The following is an 18,318-nucleotide window of genomic DNA, read 5'->3' on the forward strand; positions in this document are numbered from 1 at the left end:
ATACTCAACAGTTGTTCCTAAAACTTTGAGTTCCAGCTTCTCTTCATCCCTCCCTCCCCACCCATTCCCTTTGGGAAGGCAAGCAATTCAGTATAGGCCATACCTGTATAGTTTTGCAAATGACTTCCATAATAGTCGTGTTGTGTAAGACTAACTATATTTCCCTCCATCCTATCCTGCCCCCCATTTCTTCTACTCTGTCTTTTGACCCTGACCCTCCCCCAAGAGTGTTGACATCTAATTGCTCCCTCCTCTCATTGCCTTCCCTTCTATCATCCCCTCTGCTTATCCCTTCTCCCCCACTTTCCTGTATTGTAAGATTGGTTTTCATACCAAAATGGGTGTACATTTTATTCCTTCCTTTAGTCCAATGTGATGAGAGTAAGCTTCATGTTTTTTCTCTCACCTCCCCTCCACTGAAAAGTCTTTTACTTGCCTCTTTTATGAGACATAATTTGCCCCATTCCATTTCTCCCTTTCTCCTCCCAATATATTTCTCTCATCCCTTAATTTCATTTTTTTAGATATGATTCCATCCTATTCAATTCACCCTGTGCTCTGTGTGTGTGTGTGTGTGTGTGTGTGTGTGTGTGATCCCACCAACTACCCAGATACTGAAAAAAGTTTCAGGAGTTACAAATATTGTCTTTCCATGTAGGAATGTAAATAGTTCAACTTTAGTAAGTCCCTTATGATTTCTCTTTGCTGTTTACCTTTTCATGCTTCTCTTGATTCTTGTGTTTGAAAGTCAAATTTTCTTTTCAGCTCTGGTCTTTTCATCAAGAATGCTTGAAAGCCCTCTATTTCATTGAAAGACCATTTTTTCCCCTGAAGTATTATACTCAGTTTTGCTGGGTATGTGATTCTTGGTTTTAGTCCTAGTTCCTTTGACTTCTGGAATATCATATTCCTCACCCTTCAGTCCCTTAATGTAGAAGCTGCTAGACATTGTGTTATCCTGATTGTATTTCCACAATACTTGAATTGTTTCTTTCTAGCTGTTTACAATATTTTCTCCTTGACCAGGGAACTCTAGAATTTGGCCACAATGTTCCTAGGAGTTTCTTTTTTTGGATCTCTTTCAGGAGGTGATTGGTAGATTCTTTCAATATTTATTTTGCCCCTTGGTTCTAGAATCTCAGGGCAGTTTCCCTTGATAATTTCATGAAAGATGATGTCTAGGCTCTTTTTTGGATCATGGCTTTCAGGTAGCCCCATAATTTTTAAATTGTCTCTCCTGGATCTATTTTCCAAGTCAGTTGTTTTTCCAATGAGATATTTCACTTTATCTTCCATTTTTTCATTTTTTTGGTTTTGTTTTGTAATTTCTTGGTTTCTCATAAAGTCATTGGCCTCCATCTGTTCCATTCTAATTTTGAAAGAACTATTTTCTTCAGTGAGCTTTTGAACCTCCTTTTCCATTTGACTAATTCTGCTTTTGAAAGCATTCTTCTCCTCATTGGCTTTTTGGACCTCTTTTGCCAGTTGAGTTAGCCTATTTTTCAAGGTGTTATTTTCTTCAGCATTTTTTTGGGTCTCCTTTAGCAGGGTGTTGACCTACTTTTCATGCTTTTCTTGCATCTCTCTCATTTGTCTTCCCAGTTTTTCCTCCACCTCTCTTACTTGATTTTCAAAATCCCTTTTGAGCTCTTCCATGGCCTGAGCCTATTGAATATTTATTTTAGATGTTTGGGATACAGAAGCCTTGAGTTTTATGTCTTTCCCTGATGGTAAGCATTGTTCTTCCTCATCTGAAAGGATGGGAGAAGATATCTGTTCACCGAGAAAGTAACCTTCTGTAGTCTTATTTTTTTCCCTTTTTTGGGCATTTTCCCAACCAGTTACTTGACTTTTGGGTCCTTTGTCAAGAGTAGGGTATACTCTGAGAATCTGTAAGATCTCAGTTCCTCCAAGGTGTCACAATCAAGTGTGTACACTGGTCTGGGAGCAGGAGAGATTTTTGTGCCCAGAATCTTAGCAGAGTTTCCTCTCCACAGCCACCTGGCCTCCAGTTCTGCCAAGCCAGCACTGGGAGGCTGAGATTCAATTAAGTTGTGGGGGCAGGGCCGCCATTCAGTGTGAGATAAAGATCTTAGGCCCTCAGAGCCTCTACACAGGGCTGAGGTAAGAATCAGCTCCTCAGTGTCCCCAGGGGTTTTACGATCCAACAATGGATGCAGGCTGCTGTAGGGGCTGCCATGTGAACTGCTGCTGCTTGCCCAACATGGCCTCTGTGGCCACTGCCTGAGGCCGGAGCTATGGGAAGGCCCTTCTCCCTTCCTGGCCAGCTGAAAAAATTCTGTCACTGCCCTTTGGCACCTGTGGGTTGAGGGATCTGCGAACTTGCTGCTGCTGCTGCTGCTTTGACTGGAGATTCTGCCCCTGAGGGCTGTTCATGAGCCACGTGCTTCTGGGCCAAGGCTGGGCTGGGCTCCACTGTCTGGTCTAACAGACGTTTCCCATGGGCCTTTCAGGTCACCCTGGGCTGGAAATCTCCTCTACTCTGTTGTCCTCCACTTCTGCTGCTCCAAAATTTGTTGAGAGTCCTTCTCTATAGGTATTTTATGGGCTGTGTGGGGAGAGCCTGCATATGTGTGTCTCTCCTCCACCATCTTGGCTCTGCCCCCATCTTCAATGAATTTCTGTGCCCCCCTTTCCCCCCCCACATTTGGAGGCAAGTTCTTTGAGGATGGGGACTGTTTTCCTTTGTCTTAATTTGTTTTTTTATCTTTGCACATAGCAAGTGCTCAATCACCTTTTGCTGTTTGATTGGCAGCGACACCCTGATTTGTTGGTGGAGGGAAGCTAGGATAGATCAGAGGTATCAGCCAGCATTTAGTAATTGCCTCCTGTGTTCCAGGTACAGTGCTAGGTGTTGGTGGTACAAAGACAATCGGGATGCATTTATTAAGCACCTACTGTGTGCCAAGTATCGTGCTAGGCTTTGGGGGATGGATATACAAAGATCAAAACAATCCCTATTTTCCATCAACCAGGACTTAGAAAAGCTAGGACTATGAGCCAGATGTGTGTCTGTGCCAGTCTGGGGGTACCTGAAGTCCCTGGGAATAAATGATACTTGGGGACTGTGCTCTTTCCCTTTGGCCTCTGGATGCCACTGCTAGGCACACCCCCCAAAAGAAAGTCAGAAAGAAAGTCCCATCTCCAAATATTCCCAAGAGCATTCTTTGTGGGAGCAAAGCATGGGAGACACATGGGTGCCCATTTACTGGGGAATATCACAATAGCAAATTGTAACGGAATACTGATGTGCCATGATCGATCATAGAGTCAGCGTTGGAAGGGACCTTAAAGGCTGTCTAGTCCAGTCTTCTCATTTTACAGATGAGGAAACTGAGGCCTCTAGAACGGACTTACTTTAATGTGTTCTGTTGGCAGGTTTTTCTTTACTTGGGTGGATTCATTGTAGGTGGAGTAGTGGAGTAAAATGATGGCTATAAATAGTCCTGAGATATCAGTAATAACTTGGAAAACAGAAGTCCGGTTAGGGGCCTGTTTCAGCCCTGGAAGATGGTTCTATCTCCCCTGGGGCTGCTGGCTTTTGCCTGTAATTGGGCTCAGCCTGGCAGTGGATGGATGGGGAATTCCATTCCTTGCTGGATGAGAAAATGTAGCTGTTGAAACACAGAGTGTCGAAGGAACAGAAGGATAGGAGCAGAAGCCATTTTCAGGTCACCACTGAGGTAGGATCATGGGGTATAAGGACCTCAGAGACCTTTGGTCTAATCCAGCCCCTGTGCCTTTGACAGAGTAGAGAAGCTGAGATCCAGAGAAAATAAGACTGGACTTTGACTTGTGAGGTTCCCTCTGACTCCCATGATTCTCTGGAAGAGCCCGGATTTGATTAAGTGCCTGTGGTGTTTTAGAGGGAGAGATAGGAGGAAAAAGGTGGGAAGGTAGGGGGAGTCTTGATGGCTGGAATATGGCCCTAATTATACACAGTTTACCTGTTATATTAGATTTATATTATATTATGTTATGTTATATTATATTATATATTAAACTCCCCAAGAGCAAGGATGGATTTTGTCTTCCTTTGTACTCCAGGGTTTAGCACAATGCTTGGCACATGCACAGTACGTGCTTAATAAAAGCTTGTTGATTGATTGAATAACCAAGTGCCTATTTAAAGGCTTTGTTTTAGACTCTCCACATATTGTTCCTTTCCAGGTTGGCAGAACAGGAGGACTTTTCTCAGGATCTCTGCTACTTATGGTTTTCAGTCAAGCTGTTTCCCAATTCCCAATTTCCCAATTCTTACTGTGACCCTTTGCCTTTTCATGCTGGATCTTCTTAGATTTTGCCCAAAACTTTTTGAGTTTTCTGAGAAACAAAGACTTCTTATCTCCTTGGCCAGCATGGGCAAGAGCTTGTCTTTGGCTTGGAAATCTGGGAGCTTTGTGTGGTGACCCCAGCCCAGGCTGCTGCAGCCCTTGGCCTCCTCTTATAGAGGTGTCATTTTCTTCATATGTAAATAAGTGTAACCTTATACCTTTATCATTCTGGTTAATGAGAATTGATGCTCAAAGACAAGCCTGTAAGGTTCAGGACATTGGCAGTATTATTCCTACAAAGGCAGGAAGAGGAAGTCAGGTGTTTGCATTCAACTGAAAAATGTTGGTTGAGCATTGTCAGGTGGGTTTTGTCCATTGAATGGCCCCAAGACCAGTGAGTGGAATAGGTTTAGTGAAGACTTCTCAGATTGTAATTCTTCTCCCAGGGGTGAGGTAAGACCTAGAGGCTCAAGGTTACTATATTTTTAGAACAGAATAATTCCATATAAGGATATAAAACTGTGTAGTACATTAGGGTCTCAATGATTGGATAAAGTTTACCTAATTCTTCAATGTCTTCATTTCAAAAGGGATTGGTTAGATTTCGTGTCTAGAATGTAAGATCATATTCTCAGCTAATGAGAATAATGGTCAGTGGGGGGGGGAGGGACTTGCGTTAGAGTCTATATAACAAAGCAAGTGCTCAATCACCTTTTGCTGTTTGATTGGCAGCGACACCCTGATTTGTTGGTGGAGGGAAGCTAGGATAGATCAGAGGTATCAGCCAGCATTTAGTAATTGCCTCCTGTGTTCCAGGTACAGTGCTAGGTGTTGGTGGTACCTTTTCTTTGTCTTCGGCTTTCCTACTCCAGGTGAACTGGTGTAGGATTGTCCCGCTTCTTGAGAATCGAATAAATCAACTTTCTGTCATCACTTTGAGAGGCCTCTGAATAATTGATTTAAGTAGGGATCCGAGCCATCCCACACACCAGGGAAGTCTCAGGTCCAGACCAAGAAGTGCTGGAGGTTGAGGGAAACAGTTCCACAGTTCTGACTTTATGGTCATTGGGTCTTGTCCTGCCCAGGACTCGGAAGGCTCAGAAATGCCCTGTGCTACAAAGCACACTTGTAGACTTGACCTCAGTTGAGCTTGGCTTTCATTTTTGAAAATATATTTTATTGATGGTTTTTTAAATATAGGTGACATTTCCTAAAGATTCCTCTTATTTCCCCTCCCTCACCAAGAGAAATCTCCTTTGTAACAGAGAAATAGAATTAAGTAAACCCATCAATGTTGACTATCTAGCAGTGTATACCATATTCCGTACCTGCAGTCCTCCACCTTTCCACCTGGTTGTCAGGGTCCTGACTTGCTCCCTCCCCTGCCCTGTCTCATCCTGTGGGGCCCAGTTGACCTGAGCCTGACATTAGAAGTGACTGAGCGCCCCAGCTTGATTGGCTCATCTTTGGATCTTTGTCCATCTTCCTTCCTTGGGGGTGTCAAGGCCAGGATGGGATCCCAGATCTCCGTGGATGCGTCGGTGCATGTGGTGATTGTCGGAGGCGGCTTCGGTGGGATGGCGGCTGCCAGCCAGCTCCAGTCCTGGGGCATCCCCTTCACGCTGGTGGACATGAGAGATTCTTTCCATCACAATGTGGGGGCCCTCCGGGCCTCTGTTGAGAGTGGTAATTTCTTCTTTTTTTTTTTGCCTAGACAGTGGCTGAGCTGCAGCTAGACCCCATTTCTACTATTCTTGGTCCTAGTCCTTTCCCCTCTTTGACTGATTCTGTCCCAAGAGCCATCTGAGAGTGAGGGCGAGAAGAGGCGGAGGGGCCTGGCAGGGACTTGTGCTAGGATGAGAGCAGAGGGAGAGGGGCAAAGGAAAACATCTCCCCAATTTTGCCTTCTTCACTATTTTACCCAGAGCTGCCCTGGCTTAAGTGCTCTAAAAAAATGCCCTTACTCAAAGAAAGAGGATGTGATTCATGTTGTGGAAAGGGCATAGGACGCTCCCTAGCTGTGTGACCCAGGGTCAGTCACAACCTCTCTGTTTTCTCCTCTGTAAAATGGAAGTAATGATGGTTTCCTTCTTTAGCTCACTGGCTGCTAGGAGGAAAACCCTTTGTCCACCCCCAGGGCTGGAGGCTGTAAGATTCTTTGGAGGCAGCCCCAGTGCCCCCCTTCCTCACCAAATGTTTGCACCTCAGGGTTCGCCAAGAAGACTTTCATTTCATTTGCAAAGACCTTCGGGGACAGCTTCCGGCAAGACCTGGTGGTGGGGCTGGACCTGGAAAATCAGAAGGTCCTGCTCCAGAGGGGTGAGGTAGGTGTGGCCTGGGGGAACTTGAGCAAAGCTTGGCCCCAAAGGGCAGACTAAGGTTGGACATCCCCTTTGATCCTCCTGGTGGGGTTTCCTGCCCTTTTAACCATCCAGGTCACCCTAGTCCACACATACTGGTTCTTCTTAGGCTTGTGTTCATGGAGCATTTTCTGAACAAGAGTGAGTTTCTGGCTCACTAAGGAGGATGTTGACCTGTGTGAGGTGGTTTTTTTGCCCTCACAGAGCTCCCAATATAATGGGAATGAATTTGAATCCAATGCAGTAACCATCCTTCTCTTTTCTGAAGCTCTTTCCTGGCTCTGCCTGCTACCTCCCCACCTCTTGGCCTCTCTTCTGTTGGGCGTGATAGAGACTTGCCTAAAGTGAGTGACAGGACCCTTTCCAGATAGGAGTGGGAGAAGAAATTCATGTTCTCAAATCTTGCCTCTGACACTCACTAGCCCTATTTGCCTCAGTTTCCTTAGCTGTAAAATGGGGATAATGTCAGCACCTACCTCCTAGGGTAGGTGTGAGGATCAAATGAGAGGCATTACTAAAGCTCTCCACACATAGTAGGTGCTATGCGTAGCTTACTCCTCCATGCCCCTCCCTCATTATTCTAAGCAGAGTTCTGTCCTTTTTGCCCATCCTTCTCACAGGCTCTTTCCTACTCTCATCTTGTCCTGGCTACGGGCAGCAGCGGGCCCTTCCCAGGGAAGTTTAACCAGATTTCAAGCCTGCAGTCAGCTATCGAGGCCTATGAATTGATGGTGAAGCAGGTGAGACAGGGGGGTCCCGGGGCTCTGAGGAAAATGGAGCTGGTAATGAGGGGGCCTGGCTGGGGGAGTTCTGTTTAGTGCCCCCTTTAGTCCACCCTGCACCCCCTTCTCATTCTTCTTACTCTGCATCTGTTGGAGATGTTTTCTAGGGAGTCCTTAGGCACGCACCGGCTAGATTAGATTAGATTAAGCGGCCTTTGGGGTCCCTTACACCTCTGACATTCTGAGGATCTGTGAACAGAAGACTGGAGGTGGGATACTGTATCTTCTCCCTCTTCCCCTTTCCCTGCGTTTTCCTTGTTTAAAACTTTAAAAACAAGGCTCCGCAGCCCCCTATCAGAAGCCTCTCCTCTAACAAATCTGTGCAGCCCAGCAAAACAAATCAGCACATTGTCCATGTCCGAAAATGCATGCCTCGTTCTGCCCCTGTGGTCTACCACCTCTCTGCTGACAGGTATGTTTGGTCACCTTTGATGTCACTATTGGACTCTGTATCCATGGGATTTCTGAAACCTTTCAAAGTTTTCCTTTGAAAGCCAGAACTTACTTTCTGTAGCCAGAGTTAATAACACTTTGGTCCTTATTTCTGAAATAAAGCATTTTGAAGAGGTATGGAGAACCATCTTTCTTTTGGTAATTAATGCCCAAGAGAGCTCGATGTGACATCATGAGCCCTGGGTTCCAATCCTGACCTTGATGCCCAGTGCAGTTGAGCCAGTCTTTGAAGGAAGCTTGAGATGATGAGGGAAGGCATTCCTAGCACAGGGGACAGCTAGAGCAAAGATGTGGAGGTGGGAGATGGGAAACTGCAAGAAGGGCTATCTGGAATGTAGAGAATGTGAAGGGGAGAGATAAAGCCTTTAGTCTGGAGCCACATTGTAAAGGGCTTTAAGTATATTAAGCTTACTTAATTATGCTGATAATATTAATTCTTCTTGTTATGTTTTGATTCAGGAGTTGCTTCTTCCTGGACACAGCTGCAGGAGATGAGCTCCCTGTCTAATTTTTCTTCCTTTCCTTTTTTGATCAGGTCCAGAACTCCCAGAGTGTTGTTGTGGTGGGAGGAGGCTCAACTGGTGTGGAGATGGCCGCAGAACTTAAAACTGATTATCCAGAGAAAGAGGTACCTGTAGTTCCTTGGCCTTGGGCCTGGGGCAGGCAGACAGGAGGGTTTTCCCAGGCATTTTGAGTTTGCAGAAAGGAAGGCATGTGGGGGCACTGAGGCTGGGAGTGGGGGTGATGAAGAACTTTAGCAGAAGGGGGAGCCTCCAATGTCTCTGAGAATGCAGTGGGTGCTGGGTTGTGGGAATGCTGGCCTGGCCAGAGAAGGGGGCCCGTGTGCTGGTCTGGGCATGATGCGGGCTGTGGTCAGGAGAAATCTGGGCCTGGCCTTGCTCCCAGCCTGTCCCAGGATAAACAGAGGGTCACTCAGCCCTTGCCAGGCCTCAGACTCCTCATCTGGTTGATGAAGAACTTCAGCCCAGACAACTGCTTTGAGGTCACGTTGCTGCCTTCCAGAAGCTTTAAACATCTGTGTCTCCTGCCGTTCCAGTCTTGACTTTTCTTTAGCCGAATTCCCCACTCACGTGCCTTCCCCTTCTGCCCCTGATACTGGGGCTCACTGTGTCGGCCTCACCCATCCTCCCAGGCCATGTTCTCCCATTTCTGAAATCAGTCAGTGTTTATTAAGCATGGGCTTGGGATAGAGAGGAACAGTGCGGGGCCCTGCCCTCCCTAAGCTTCCACTTGAATGAGATTTGTGGTGGTTCAGTCACTTGTCAGTTGTGTCCAGTTCTTCATGACTCCATGTGAAGTTTTCTTGGCAAAAATGCTGGCGTGCTTTGCCATTTCCTTCTCCAGCTCATTCTGCAGATGAGAATACTGAGGCAAACAGAATTAAGTGACTTGCCCAGAGTCACACAGCTAGAAAGTGTCTGAGACTGGATTTGAACTCAGGTCTTCCTGATTCCAGGTCCAGTGCAAAGAAAGGAATTAATGATGGAGAAAGACAAAGGGCTGGTTATGTGATCAGAGGGAAGCCTAATCTGAGGACAGACACCCCGTGTGCTAGGAAGGCCTTTAGTACATTGGGCAAGCCTTTGCTTTGTGCTTAGGAGAGGCCATGAAGGATATATGGATGTGCATGGGCTGCAATTTGCATCGATGGAGGGAGCAGCCACCTTGGGGAGCTTAGGACCACAGGCTCTTCCCTCCTATGTTCCTTCCAGTGTTCCTATAATTATTATTGTTAGTGGAAAGAATGCTGAACCCTGAGTTTGGACTCCTCACATTCTCACTTTGCCCTTAACCAATTGCATGACCTGGGGGAAAGAAAGCACATTATTCCTCTGGCTCAATCACTTGAGCATTTTTAAAAGCTTCATTTTATGTGCAAGGCATTTTTCTTTTTCTTTTTTCCATTAAAAAAATTTGAACTCAAACACCTAATAGAATGGGCAAATTTTCCATAATAGAGCTTGGAACAGAGGAAGAGACTTGTCCCTGAATTCATGGATCACTGTTAGGCAGAATTTGTTTATGTTTTCAAGTAGATATTAAATTCAGCATATATTATTCAAAGCTGGCCTGCTTCATTCTGATTCCTTCTGTTCCTTCCTCAGTTTTTTGGGGTGGTGGTGGTGACCCTATCCTGAACATCTCTTCCCTTAAATAAAAGCAAATTGAAAGTCACGTAACAAATCCTTACGTTGTCCGTGTCTGACAGGCCACAGGAGGATCAAGGGGATGTCCAGCCTTAGTCTGACAGTGTCTCTCCTGCATCTGGAGTCTAGCTGCTCTCCTCCACTTCATCATTGGGCCTCTGGTCCTTGCTGTGATGACAGTTCTGAAGTCTCTTAAAGTTTTTTGTCTTGATAATGTCACTACTGTAGATGTTGTTTTCCTGGTTCTGCTTGCCTCGCTCTGCATCAGTTCGTGCAGATCTCGCCAGTTTCTCTGAAATGGCTCCTTATGCCATTTCCTAATGTGGTGTTATTATCCCGTGATGTAATGGCTTTGCCCTTAGCTTTATTATTACAAAAATAACTTGTTATACATGATTTTGAACATGTGGATGATTTTCTTCCTTGGCCTTTTGTTCAGGTAGAGAGTACAGGTATTCACAGAGTATCTGGCATGTAGTAGGTGCTTACCAGACCTTTATTCATTGATATTGATTGCGATAGTCTTTCTTCCTCAGTACAGGAAGAGGCTTGGGGTAGGTGGCCTCTAGAGGCTCCCCTGTGTCCTGGGGGAAGCCTGAGGACCTCGTGGCTAAAGGCACTTTATTGATTCATGTCTGCAGGTCACTCTCATTCATTCCAAAGTCCTACTGGCTGACCCAGAGCTCCTTCCTTGTGTTCGGCAGGAAGTGAAAGAGATTCTCCTCGAGAAAGGGGTGAAACTTGTGCTGAGTAGGTACCCCTCCATTCTCCTGGGACCCAGGATCTCCACCCCATCTCCTGCCTCATCTGCCCTTTCCCTCCTGATTCCCTTGGGGGGTTATCCCTTACTCCCAGACCTTTGAAGCTCTCTTGGATAGTCTTGACTTAGGGATAAGTGGTGATCAACCATCAGCTGATCTTTTGTATTAAAATGAAATTATCAAAATATTTTTAAAAAATAAATTTAGGGGCTACAAGTTAATACCCTTTGCTCTAAGCATGCATTGTCATCCAATGAATATCATTGTTCAGTCATGTCAGACTCTCCATGTTCCTATTTGGGGTTTTCTTGTAGTGATTTGCCATTTCCTTCTCCAGCTCATTTTACAGATGAGGAAACTGAGGCAAACAAGGTTAAATGACTCACCCAGGGTCTCACAGCTAGTAAGTGTCTGAGGGTGGATTTGAAATCAGATCTTCCTGACTCTAGACCCAGTGTTCTATCCACTATGCCACCTGGGTGTCCTTGTGAACCTACTGCCCTTGGCAGTTGTGTCCTACCAGGCATGGAATACCAGGGCTGGAGTCAGGAAGGGCTGAGTTCAAATCTGGTCTCAGACGCTTAATTAGCTGGTGACCCTGGGAAAGTCAGTTTAGCTCTGTCTGCCTTGGTTTCCTCATCAATAAAATGGGGATTGTAATAGTACCTCCCTTCTAGGGTTGTTGTGAGGATCAAATGATATATTGTGAACCTATCAGTACATAGGTTCTAGACCTGTCAATACATGGGCAGGACATATTCACTGGATGAGAGTGGATGACCTTGTCTACCTGCTTCTTACTGACCCACTCAACTCCCCATATGTCCCCAGGAGACTCTTGCTTTATTCCTACCATCTTCCTTCTCCAGGATAGGTTGGGTGGGGAAGCTTTGGGGTTCTTTCCAATGTCTTTTCTGTAGCTTGAACATCAGGTGTAAGTGGTGTCCTCAGGGTTAGCCTTTCCTAGGGCTGCCCCACTTCCTTGAAGAGCCCATTGGAGGTACCTAGCAGGCTGCCTTTGCCTCATCCCACTCTAGTGGAGATGGGCCCACATGAAAAGGAATATTCCTCTTCTCATGTTGTGAGAACTCTACTTTATAGATTTAGAGCTGAATGAGACCTGAGGGAGAATGGAGTTCATTCTCCATTTTACAGCTGAAGAAACTGAGGCCATGCTATGACTTGTGTTGTTCAGTCTGGTATAGTAGGGTCCTTTAATGGGTGTGTTTTGGAGGTGGGGAAGGCTCTTTGCTTGATTAAATGTGAATGCCTTGCTGGAGTCTCCAAAACCTCTGCTGTACAAATGCTATGATCGTTCAGACTCATGTTAGTTATTAGTGTTATTTTTTATTATTCTTACCCTATGAGTAATTCCCATCAGAGAGCACAAACAGCCTGCCTGTTGGCTTCCCCTATGTATGGGGAGTGTGTTGTGGGGTGCTCCTTGCCTTGTCCAGATTGCACCACCCCCTTACTGCTTGGATCCACGAGCTGGAGATTCCTGGCTGGGTCACCTTAGCCAGCGTCTCATAAATCTTAGTTCGCAAAGGAACTGGGTAGCGCTTTCAGCCAACTGTGTTTCTTGGCCAAGCATGCCAGGAACGTTCTTATCTTGGGTAAGGGATTCCGGGAAGAAGGGAGCCTCAGGGAACTGGAGAGGGAACTGCCAGCCACGGAGTGTGTGTGTGTGTGTGTTTCTGTGTGTGTATGTGTGTGTGTGTGTGTGTGTGTGTGTGTGTGTCTGTGTCTGTGTGTGTGTGTCTGTGTGTGTGTCTCTGTGTCTTTGTGTCTCTGCGTGTCTGTGTGTCTGTGCCTGCGTGTCTGTGTCAGTGTCTCTGTGTGTGTGTGTGTCTCTGTGTGTGTATGTGTCTGTGCCTGTGTGTCTGTGCCTGTGTGTCTGTGTCTGTGTGTCTGTGTCTGTGTGTCTGTGCCTGTGTCTGTGTGTCCTGGCCACCTACAGTGCGGACCTGGGCAAGGGAGGGGATGAGTTTGCTGTCCTCTGCCCCAGTGCGGATCCTCCGATAGGCGCTACTCAGTCTATATTTTGGGAAGGACGTTGACAGCCTGGATCCCACCCCCAGGAGGGCAAGGGCACTGGAAACCGGGCCCCTGGACGATTGTTGTAAAAACAGTCAGCACTTCGCTTGTACGTTTAGAGCTGGAAGAGCCTGTAGTAATCCCCGGCATTGACACACCACTGAGCCATTTGTCAAGCATTTGACCTAGGTTGTCTCATTTGATCCTCATGACAGTCCTGGGGGGGTTGGTGCTGTTTTTATTCTCATTTTATAGTAGAGGAAACTGAGGCAGACAGATGGAGGTTAAGTGACTCATCCAGGGTCCCACAGCTAGTAAGTATCTCAGGCCAATATGAATTCAGGTCCTCCTGGCTCCAGGGCTGGTGGTCTATCCACTGTGCCACCTCTCTGCCCCTTGGGGGTGCACATATAAAAATGAAGTAGTCCCTGCCCTCAAAGAGCTTACAAGGTGAGCAGATGATATATACAAAGATGATAGGAAATAATTTCTCCTTGCACTGAAGAACGGGATTGGTTAAGGAGGTTAAGGAGAGGCTTCCTCCTGGAGGTGCCACTTGAACAGAGCATGAAGGAAGCTAGGGATTCTCAGAGTTGGAGAGAGAATGGAGAGCATGGGGGATAGCTGGTGCAAAGGCTTGTAGGTGGGAAATGGGCTGTTGTGTGGTAGGGACAAGGACGTGTGTGGAGGAAAGTCCTGGACGGTAAGCCTGGGAGACCAGCTTAGAGCCAGGCTGTGATCTCTCTCCCCAGTATGTGCTGTCTTCATGTATCATGAACTGCAGGAGGAGGATTAGCCTTGGTTGGCTTGGCCCCAGGGGAGAGAGTTAAGAGCTAGGGGTGGAAGGTGGAACAGAAATCTCAGCTTGATGGGGAGGTAAAAAGAAGGCTTCGTGAAAATGGGAGTGGTGAGGTCATCTCCACTGGTCTTCCTGTGCATCTGGCTGTTCACCTCATGGCAATGTTGGGGATGGTATCAGAGAGATTTCTCCTTAGGTGCAGGTAACCTAATGGGGACCTCTGACCTCTCCTTCAGCTGAGGAGTTAGGATTCTGGGATGGACACAGCAGCCTGGGCCCCTGTGGCCCTCACCTCCAGATTCCCCCTTGGCCTTTCCCTCTTATCCCAGAGCTGATGTACCAGCGGCCCCTTTATAGAAGTACAGGGCCAGAGCTAGAGAGCATATGTGTTCTGACTTGTCCACAATACCTCCCTCCCTCCCTCCCTCCCTCCCTTCCTTCCTTCCTTCCTTCCTTCCTCCCTCCCTCCCTCCCTCCCTCCCTCCCTCCCTCCCTTCCTTCCTTCCTTCCTTCCTTCCTTCCTTCCTTCCTTCCTTCCTTCCTTCCTTCCTTCCTTCCTTCCTTCCTTCCTCCCTCCCTCCCTCCCTCCCTCCCTCCCTTCCTTCCTTCCTTCCTTCCTTCCTTCCCTCCTTCCTTCCTTCCTTCCGCAATTGCCTTCTGTCATAAATACCAGCTAAGCTGCTCAGTGGTTCACTGGCTGACTTGGCAGCTAAGGCATGTCCAGTACTTTGAGCAGCGGCTACAGTCAGAGGACCTGGGTTCACATCCCATTTAATAGTGATATTTAGTGCCTGTGTGACCTTATTAGGCAAGTCTTTGAACCTCTCTGGGCCTCAGTTTTTCTCATTTATAAAATGGGGAGGAGAAAGGATGAGAGGGTTTTCCAGGCCCCTTCCAGCCCCAGGTCTGCGGCCCCCTGTTAACAGCTTTTCCGTTTCTGGCACCAGGTGAGCGAGTGAGTAACCTGGAGGAGCTGCCTGTCAATGAGTATCATGACAGCATCCAGGTGAAGACGGACAAGGGGACGCAGGTGGAGGCAAACCTGGTGATTGTCTGCAGTGGGATTAAGATCAACTCCTCTGTGTACAGCAGTGCCCTGGGTAAGTGCAGACCCCAGTGCTCAGGGTAGTGGTGGGGTGCAATGCAATCCTGCACTGTTGCTGGACTGCCTCAGGACCTGCTCCTTGCACCTCAGACACTTACTAGCTGTTTGACCCTGGGCAAGTCACGGCCTCTGTATGCCTCAGTTTCCCCACCTGTCAAATGGAAATAAGAGCAACACTTCTGTCCCAGGGGGGTTGTGAGGATCAAAAGAGATAATGTTTGTAAACCTTAAAGCGTCTGTAAATGCTGGCTGTCACCTGCGTCCTCACCCTTCTCAGTTGTGCCCGCAGAACAGGACTAACACAGTATTTGAATGTGCACCATCCAAAGTTGGAATTGTGTAAAACAAGGTAATTGGTTCTAGCCCAATGGAAATGGGCAGTTTGGATTGAAATAATGAGATTGCTTTATGTTAATCGGGACTTAGCTGTCAGTGGATCAGGGATTCTTAACCTGGGGGCTGTGACCTTGTTTATTTATTTTATGTTTTGATGACTGCTTTTCAATATAATTGGTCTCTTTTGTAAGCCTATGTAGTTTATTATTTTCTTAAGTTTAAAAATTAGCCTTGTGAGGGGTCCATTGGCTTTACCAGACTTCCAGAGGGGTCCATGACACCCTTAAGGTCAAGGATCCCTGAATGGGGCTGAACGGCCTGTGGGGGTCCCTTGTCAGCGCAGACATTCTGATTCTGAGTTTAATTCTTGGGCATCTGAGCGCTAAGAGAGCCTGTCCCCTAGTGGAAGGTGATGCTGAATGAAAGTTCTGATCCTATCATGACCCAGATGTAGAAGGATGGGGCCAGGTGTTCTTCATGATGAGATTAACTTCCCTTGATAAGTAGAGAGAAGTTTGGTGGGACCCAAATAAGAATATGGCACCCAAGGTTCACTGGGGATTCCAGCCTTGCATTTTTCGGTGGGTTAGGCATTCCTAATGGCTGCTGCAGGAGACGGGGCCTCAGAAGGGACCCAGAGGGTGGAGTTATAACTCTCAGAGAATTCCAGACATCTTTGGAGCAGATCTAGTTTGCAGATTTTTCAGAGTTTAGAGGTACTTTTAGGATCATGAGATTTAGAGTTGGGAGGAATTCTTAGAAATAACTACTTTATGGGATCCGAGAATATCAAAATCAAAGGGTTCTCAGAAGGCATCTAGTCCAACCCATCTGTGAATAAGAATTGCCAACAAATAAATGGTCATCTACCCACTGCTGAAAGACCTCCAGGGATGGGGAGCTCATTACCTCCCAAGTCAACCCATTCTTCTTCGGGGTAGCTCTCATGTTCACCTCCCTTTTTTGTTGGAGACCTTAGGCTCACACGGGGTGGGGTGAGGGGGTGGCAGCTAGGCAGCATAGTGGATGAAGCACCAAGCCTAGAGTCAGGAAGACCTGAGTTCACATTTGGCCTCAGACAGCTGTGTGACCCTGGGCAAGTCACTTAACCCTGTTTGCCTTAGTTTCCTCATCTGGCAAGCTATGCTAATATCTTCTCCAAGAAAATCCCAAATGGGGTAACAAAGAGTCAGACATAACTGAAATGCTAGAACTAGAACACTATTAGAACAACAACAACACTAGAAGGTAGAGGTGTTTCTGGATCAAGTCCCAATATCAGTGCAGTCTGTTGGGGTTGGGGGCTCACCACATTGGTGAGGACACTGGATCAGCTCACCTCACAACTCCAGGCTCCAGTGATCTGCCATCTTCAGTTTCACCAATAGCAGGGATGGCAGGTGCGTGCCCCCCTCCCCAACTTGGCACCTTGTGTCTCTTGAGCTTTGGGGCAGGTGGTAATGGGATTTCATCAGCGTGGGGAGTTCCTAGAAAAGAACTGCCTGGGAAACATGGAGGATTTCCTGGAACTCCACAGACCTGGAGAGGTTTGACGACTTGCCCAGGCTCACCCAGCTGGTATTTCTCAGAGGCAAAACGGTTCTGTGATAGCAAATACTTGTTTTTTTCTTTTTTTTACTAATTTTTTAAAAATGAAGATCTGCTTTTTTTCTCTCTCCCACCACTTTCCCCACTTCTGGTTAAAAAAAAAAAAAGATAGAACTCCTCTTATAGACATGTATAGCCAAGCAAAAAAAATTTCCTCATTGGCCATGTCCCCCAAATTATGTCTTTTTTTTATTTTTTATTTTTTTAAAATTTATTTATTTAACTTTTAACATTCATTTTCACAAAATTTTGGGTTCCAAATTTTCTCCCCATTTGTCCCCTCCCCCCACCCCAAAACACCGAGCATTCTAATTGCCTCCATCACCAATCTGCCCTCTCTTCTATCATCCCTCCCTTGCTTTGTCCCCATCTTCTCTTTTGTCCTGTAGGGCAAGATAACTTTCTATACCCCTTTACCTGTATTTCTTATTTCCTAGTAGCAAGAACAGTACTCGACAGTTGTTCCTAAGACTTTGAGTTCCAACTTCTCTTCATCCCTCCCTCCCTCCCCACCCATTCCCTTTGGGAAGGCACGCAATTCAATATAGGCCATATCTGTGTAGTTTTGCAAATGACTTCCATAATAGTCGTGTTGTGTAAGACTAACTATATTTCCCTCCATCCTATCCTGCCCCCCATTGCTTCTGTTCTCTCTTTTGATCCTGTCCCTCCCCAAGAGTGTTGACTTCAAATTGCTCCCTCCTCCCATTGCCCTCCCTTCCATCATCCCCCCCACCCTGCTTATCCCCTTCTCCCCCACTTTCCTGTATTATAAGATAGATTTTCATACCAAAATGAGTGTGCATTTTATTCCTTCCTTTAGTCGAATGTGATGAGAGTAAACTTCATGTTTTTCTCTCACCTCCCCTCTTTTTCCCTCCACTAAAAAGTCTTTTGCTTGCCTCTTTTATGAGACATAATTTGCTCCATTCCATTTCTCCCTTTCTCCTCCTGATATATTTCTCTCTCACTGCTTAATTTCATATTTTTAAGATATGATCCCATCCTATTCACTTCACTCTGTGCTGTGTGTGTGTGTGTGTGTATGTGTGTGTGTGTGTAATCCCACCCACTACCCAGATACTGAAAAGTTTCAAGAGTTACAAATATTGTCTTTCCATGTAGGAATGTAAACAGTTCAACTTTAGTAAGTCCCTTATGACTTCTCTTTGCTGTTCACCTTTTCATGCTTCTCTTCATTCTTGTGTTTGAAAGTCATATTTTCTTTTCAGCTCTGGTCTTTTCATCAAGAATGCTTGAAAGTCCCCAATTTCAACGAAAGACTATTTTTTCCCTTGAAGTATCATACTCAGTTTTGCTGGGTAGGTGATTCTTGGTTTTAGTCCTAGTTCCTTTGAGTTCTGGAATTTCATATTCCATGCCCTTCAGTCCCTTAATGTAGAAGCTGCTAGATCTTGTGTTATCCTGATTGTATTTCCACAATACTTGAATTGTTTCTTTCTAGCTGCTTGCAATATTTTCTCCTTGACCAGGGAACTCTGGAATTTGGCCACAATGTTCCTAGGAGTTTCTCTTTTTGGATCTCTTTCAGGAGGTGATCGGTGGATTCCTTGAATACTTATTTTGCCCTCTGGTTCTAGAATATCAGGGCAG

The 18,318-nt window shown here is 46.2% G+C and overlaps 1 protein-coding gene across 6 annotated transcripts in view; it reads left to right on the forward strand.

Moving 5' to 3' along the window:
- The window catches only part of AIFM2 (AIF family member 2), a 28,290-nt gene that overhangs the window by 3,016 nt on the left and 6,956 nt on the right, over positions 1-18,318 (forward strand). For all 6 annotated transcript variants that reach the window (XM_072628719.1, XM_072628722.1, XM_072628720.1 and 3 more), the window contains exons 2-7: positions 5,801-5,981; positions 6,504-6,619; positions 7,276-7,395; positions 8,426-8,518; positions 10,700-10,808; positions 14,603-14,755. In XM_072628719.1, the coding sequence (XP_072484820.1) occupies positions 5,807-5,981; positions 6,504-6,619; positions 7,276-7,395; positions 8,426-8,518; positions 10,700-10,808; positions 14,603-14,755 (766 nt within the window). In that variant the 5' untranslated portion in view covers positions 5,801-5,806. The remainder of the gene's footprint in view (positions 1-5,800; positions 5,982-6,503; positions 6,620-7,275; positions 7,396-8,425; positions 8,519-10,699; positions 10,809-14,602; positions 14,756-18,318) is intronic.

The sequence above is a fragment of the Notamacropus eugenii genome, chromosome 1 (assembly GCF_028372415.1).
Source record: "Notamacropus eugenii isolate mMacEug1 chromosome 1, mMacEug1.pri_v2, whole genome shotgun sequence".
Lineage (NCBI taxonomy): Eukaryota > Metazoa > Chordata > Mammalia > Diprotodontia > Macropodidae > Notamacropus > Notamacropus eugenii.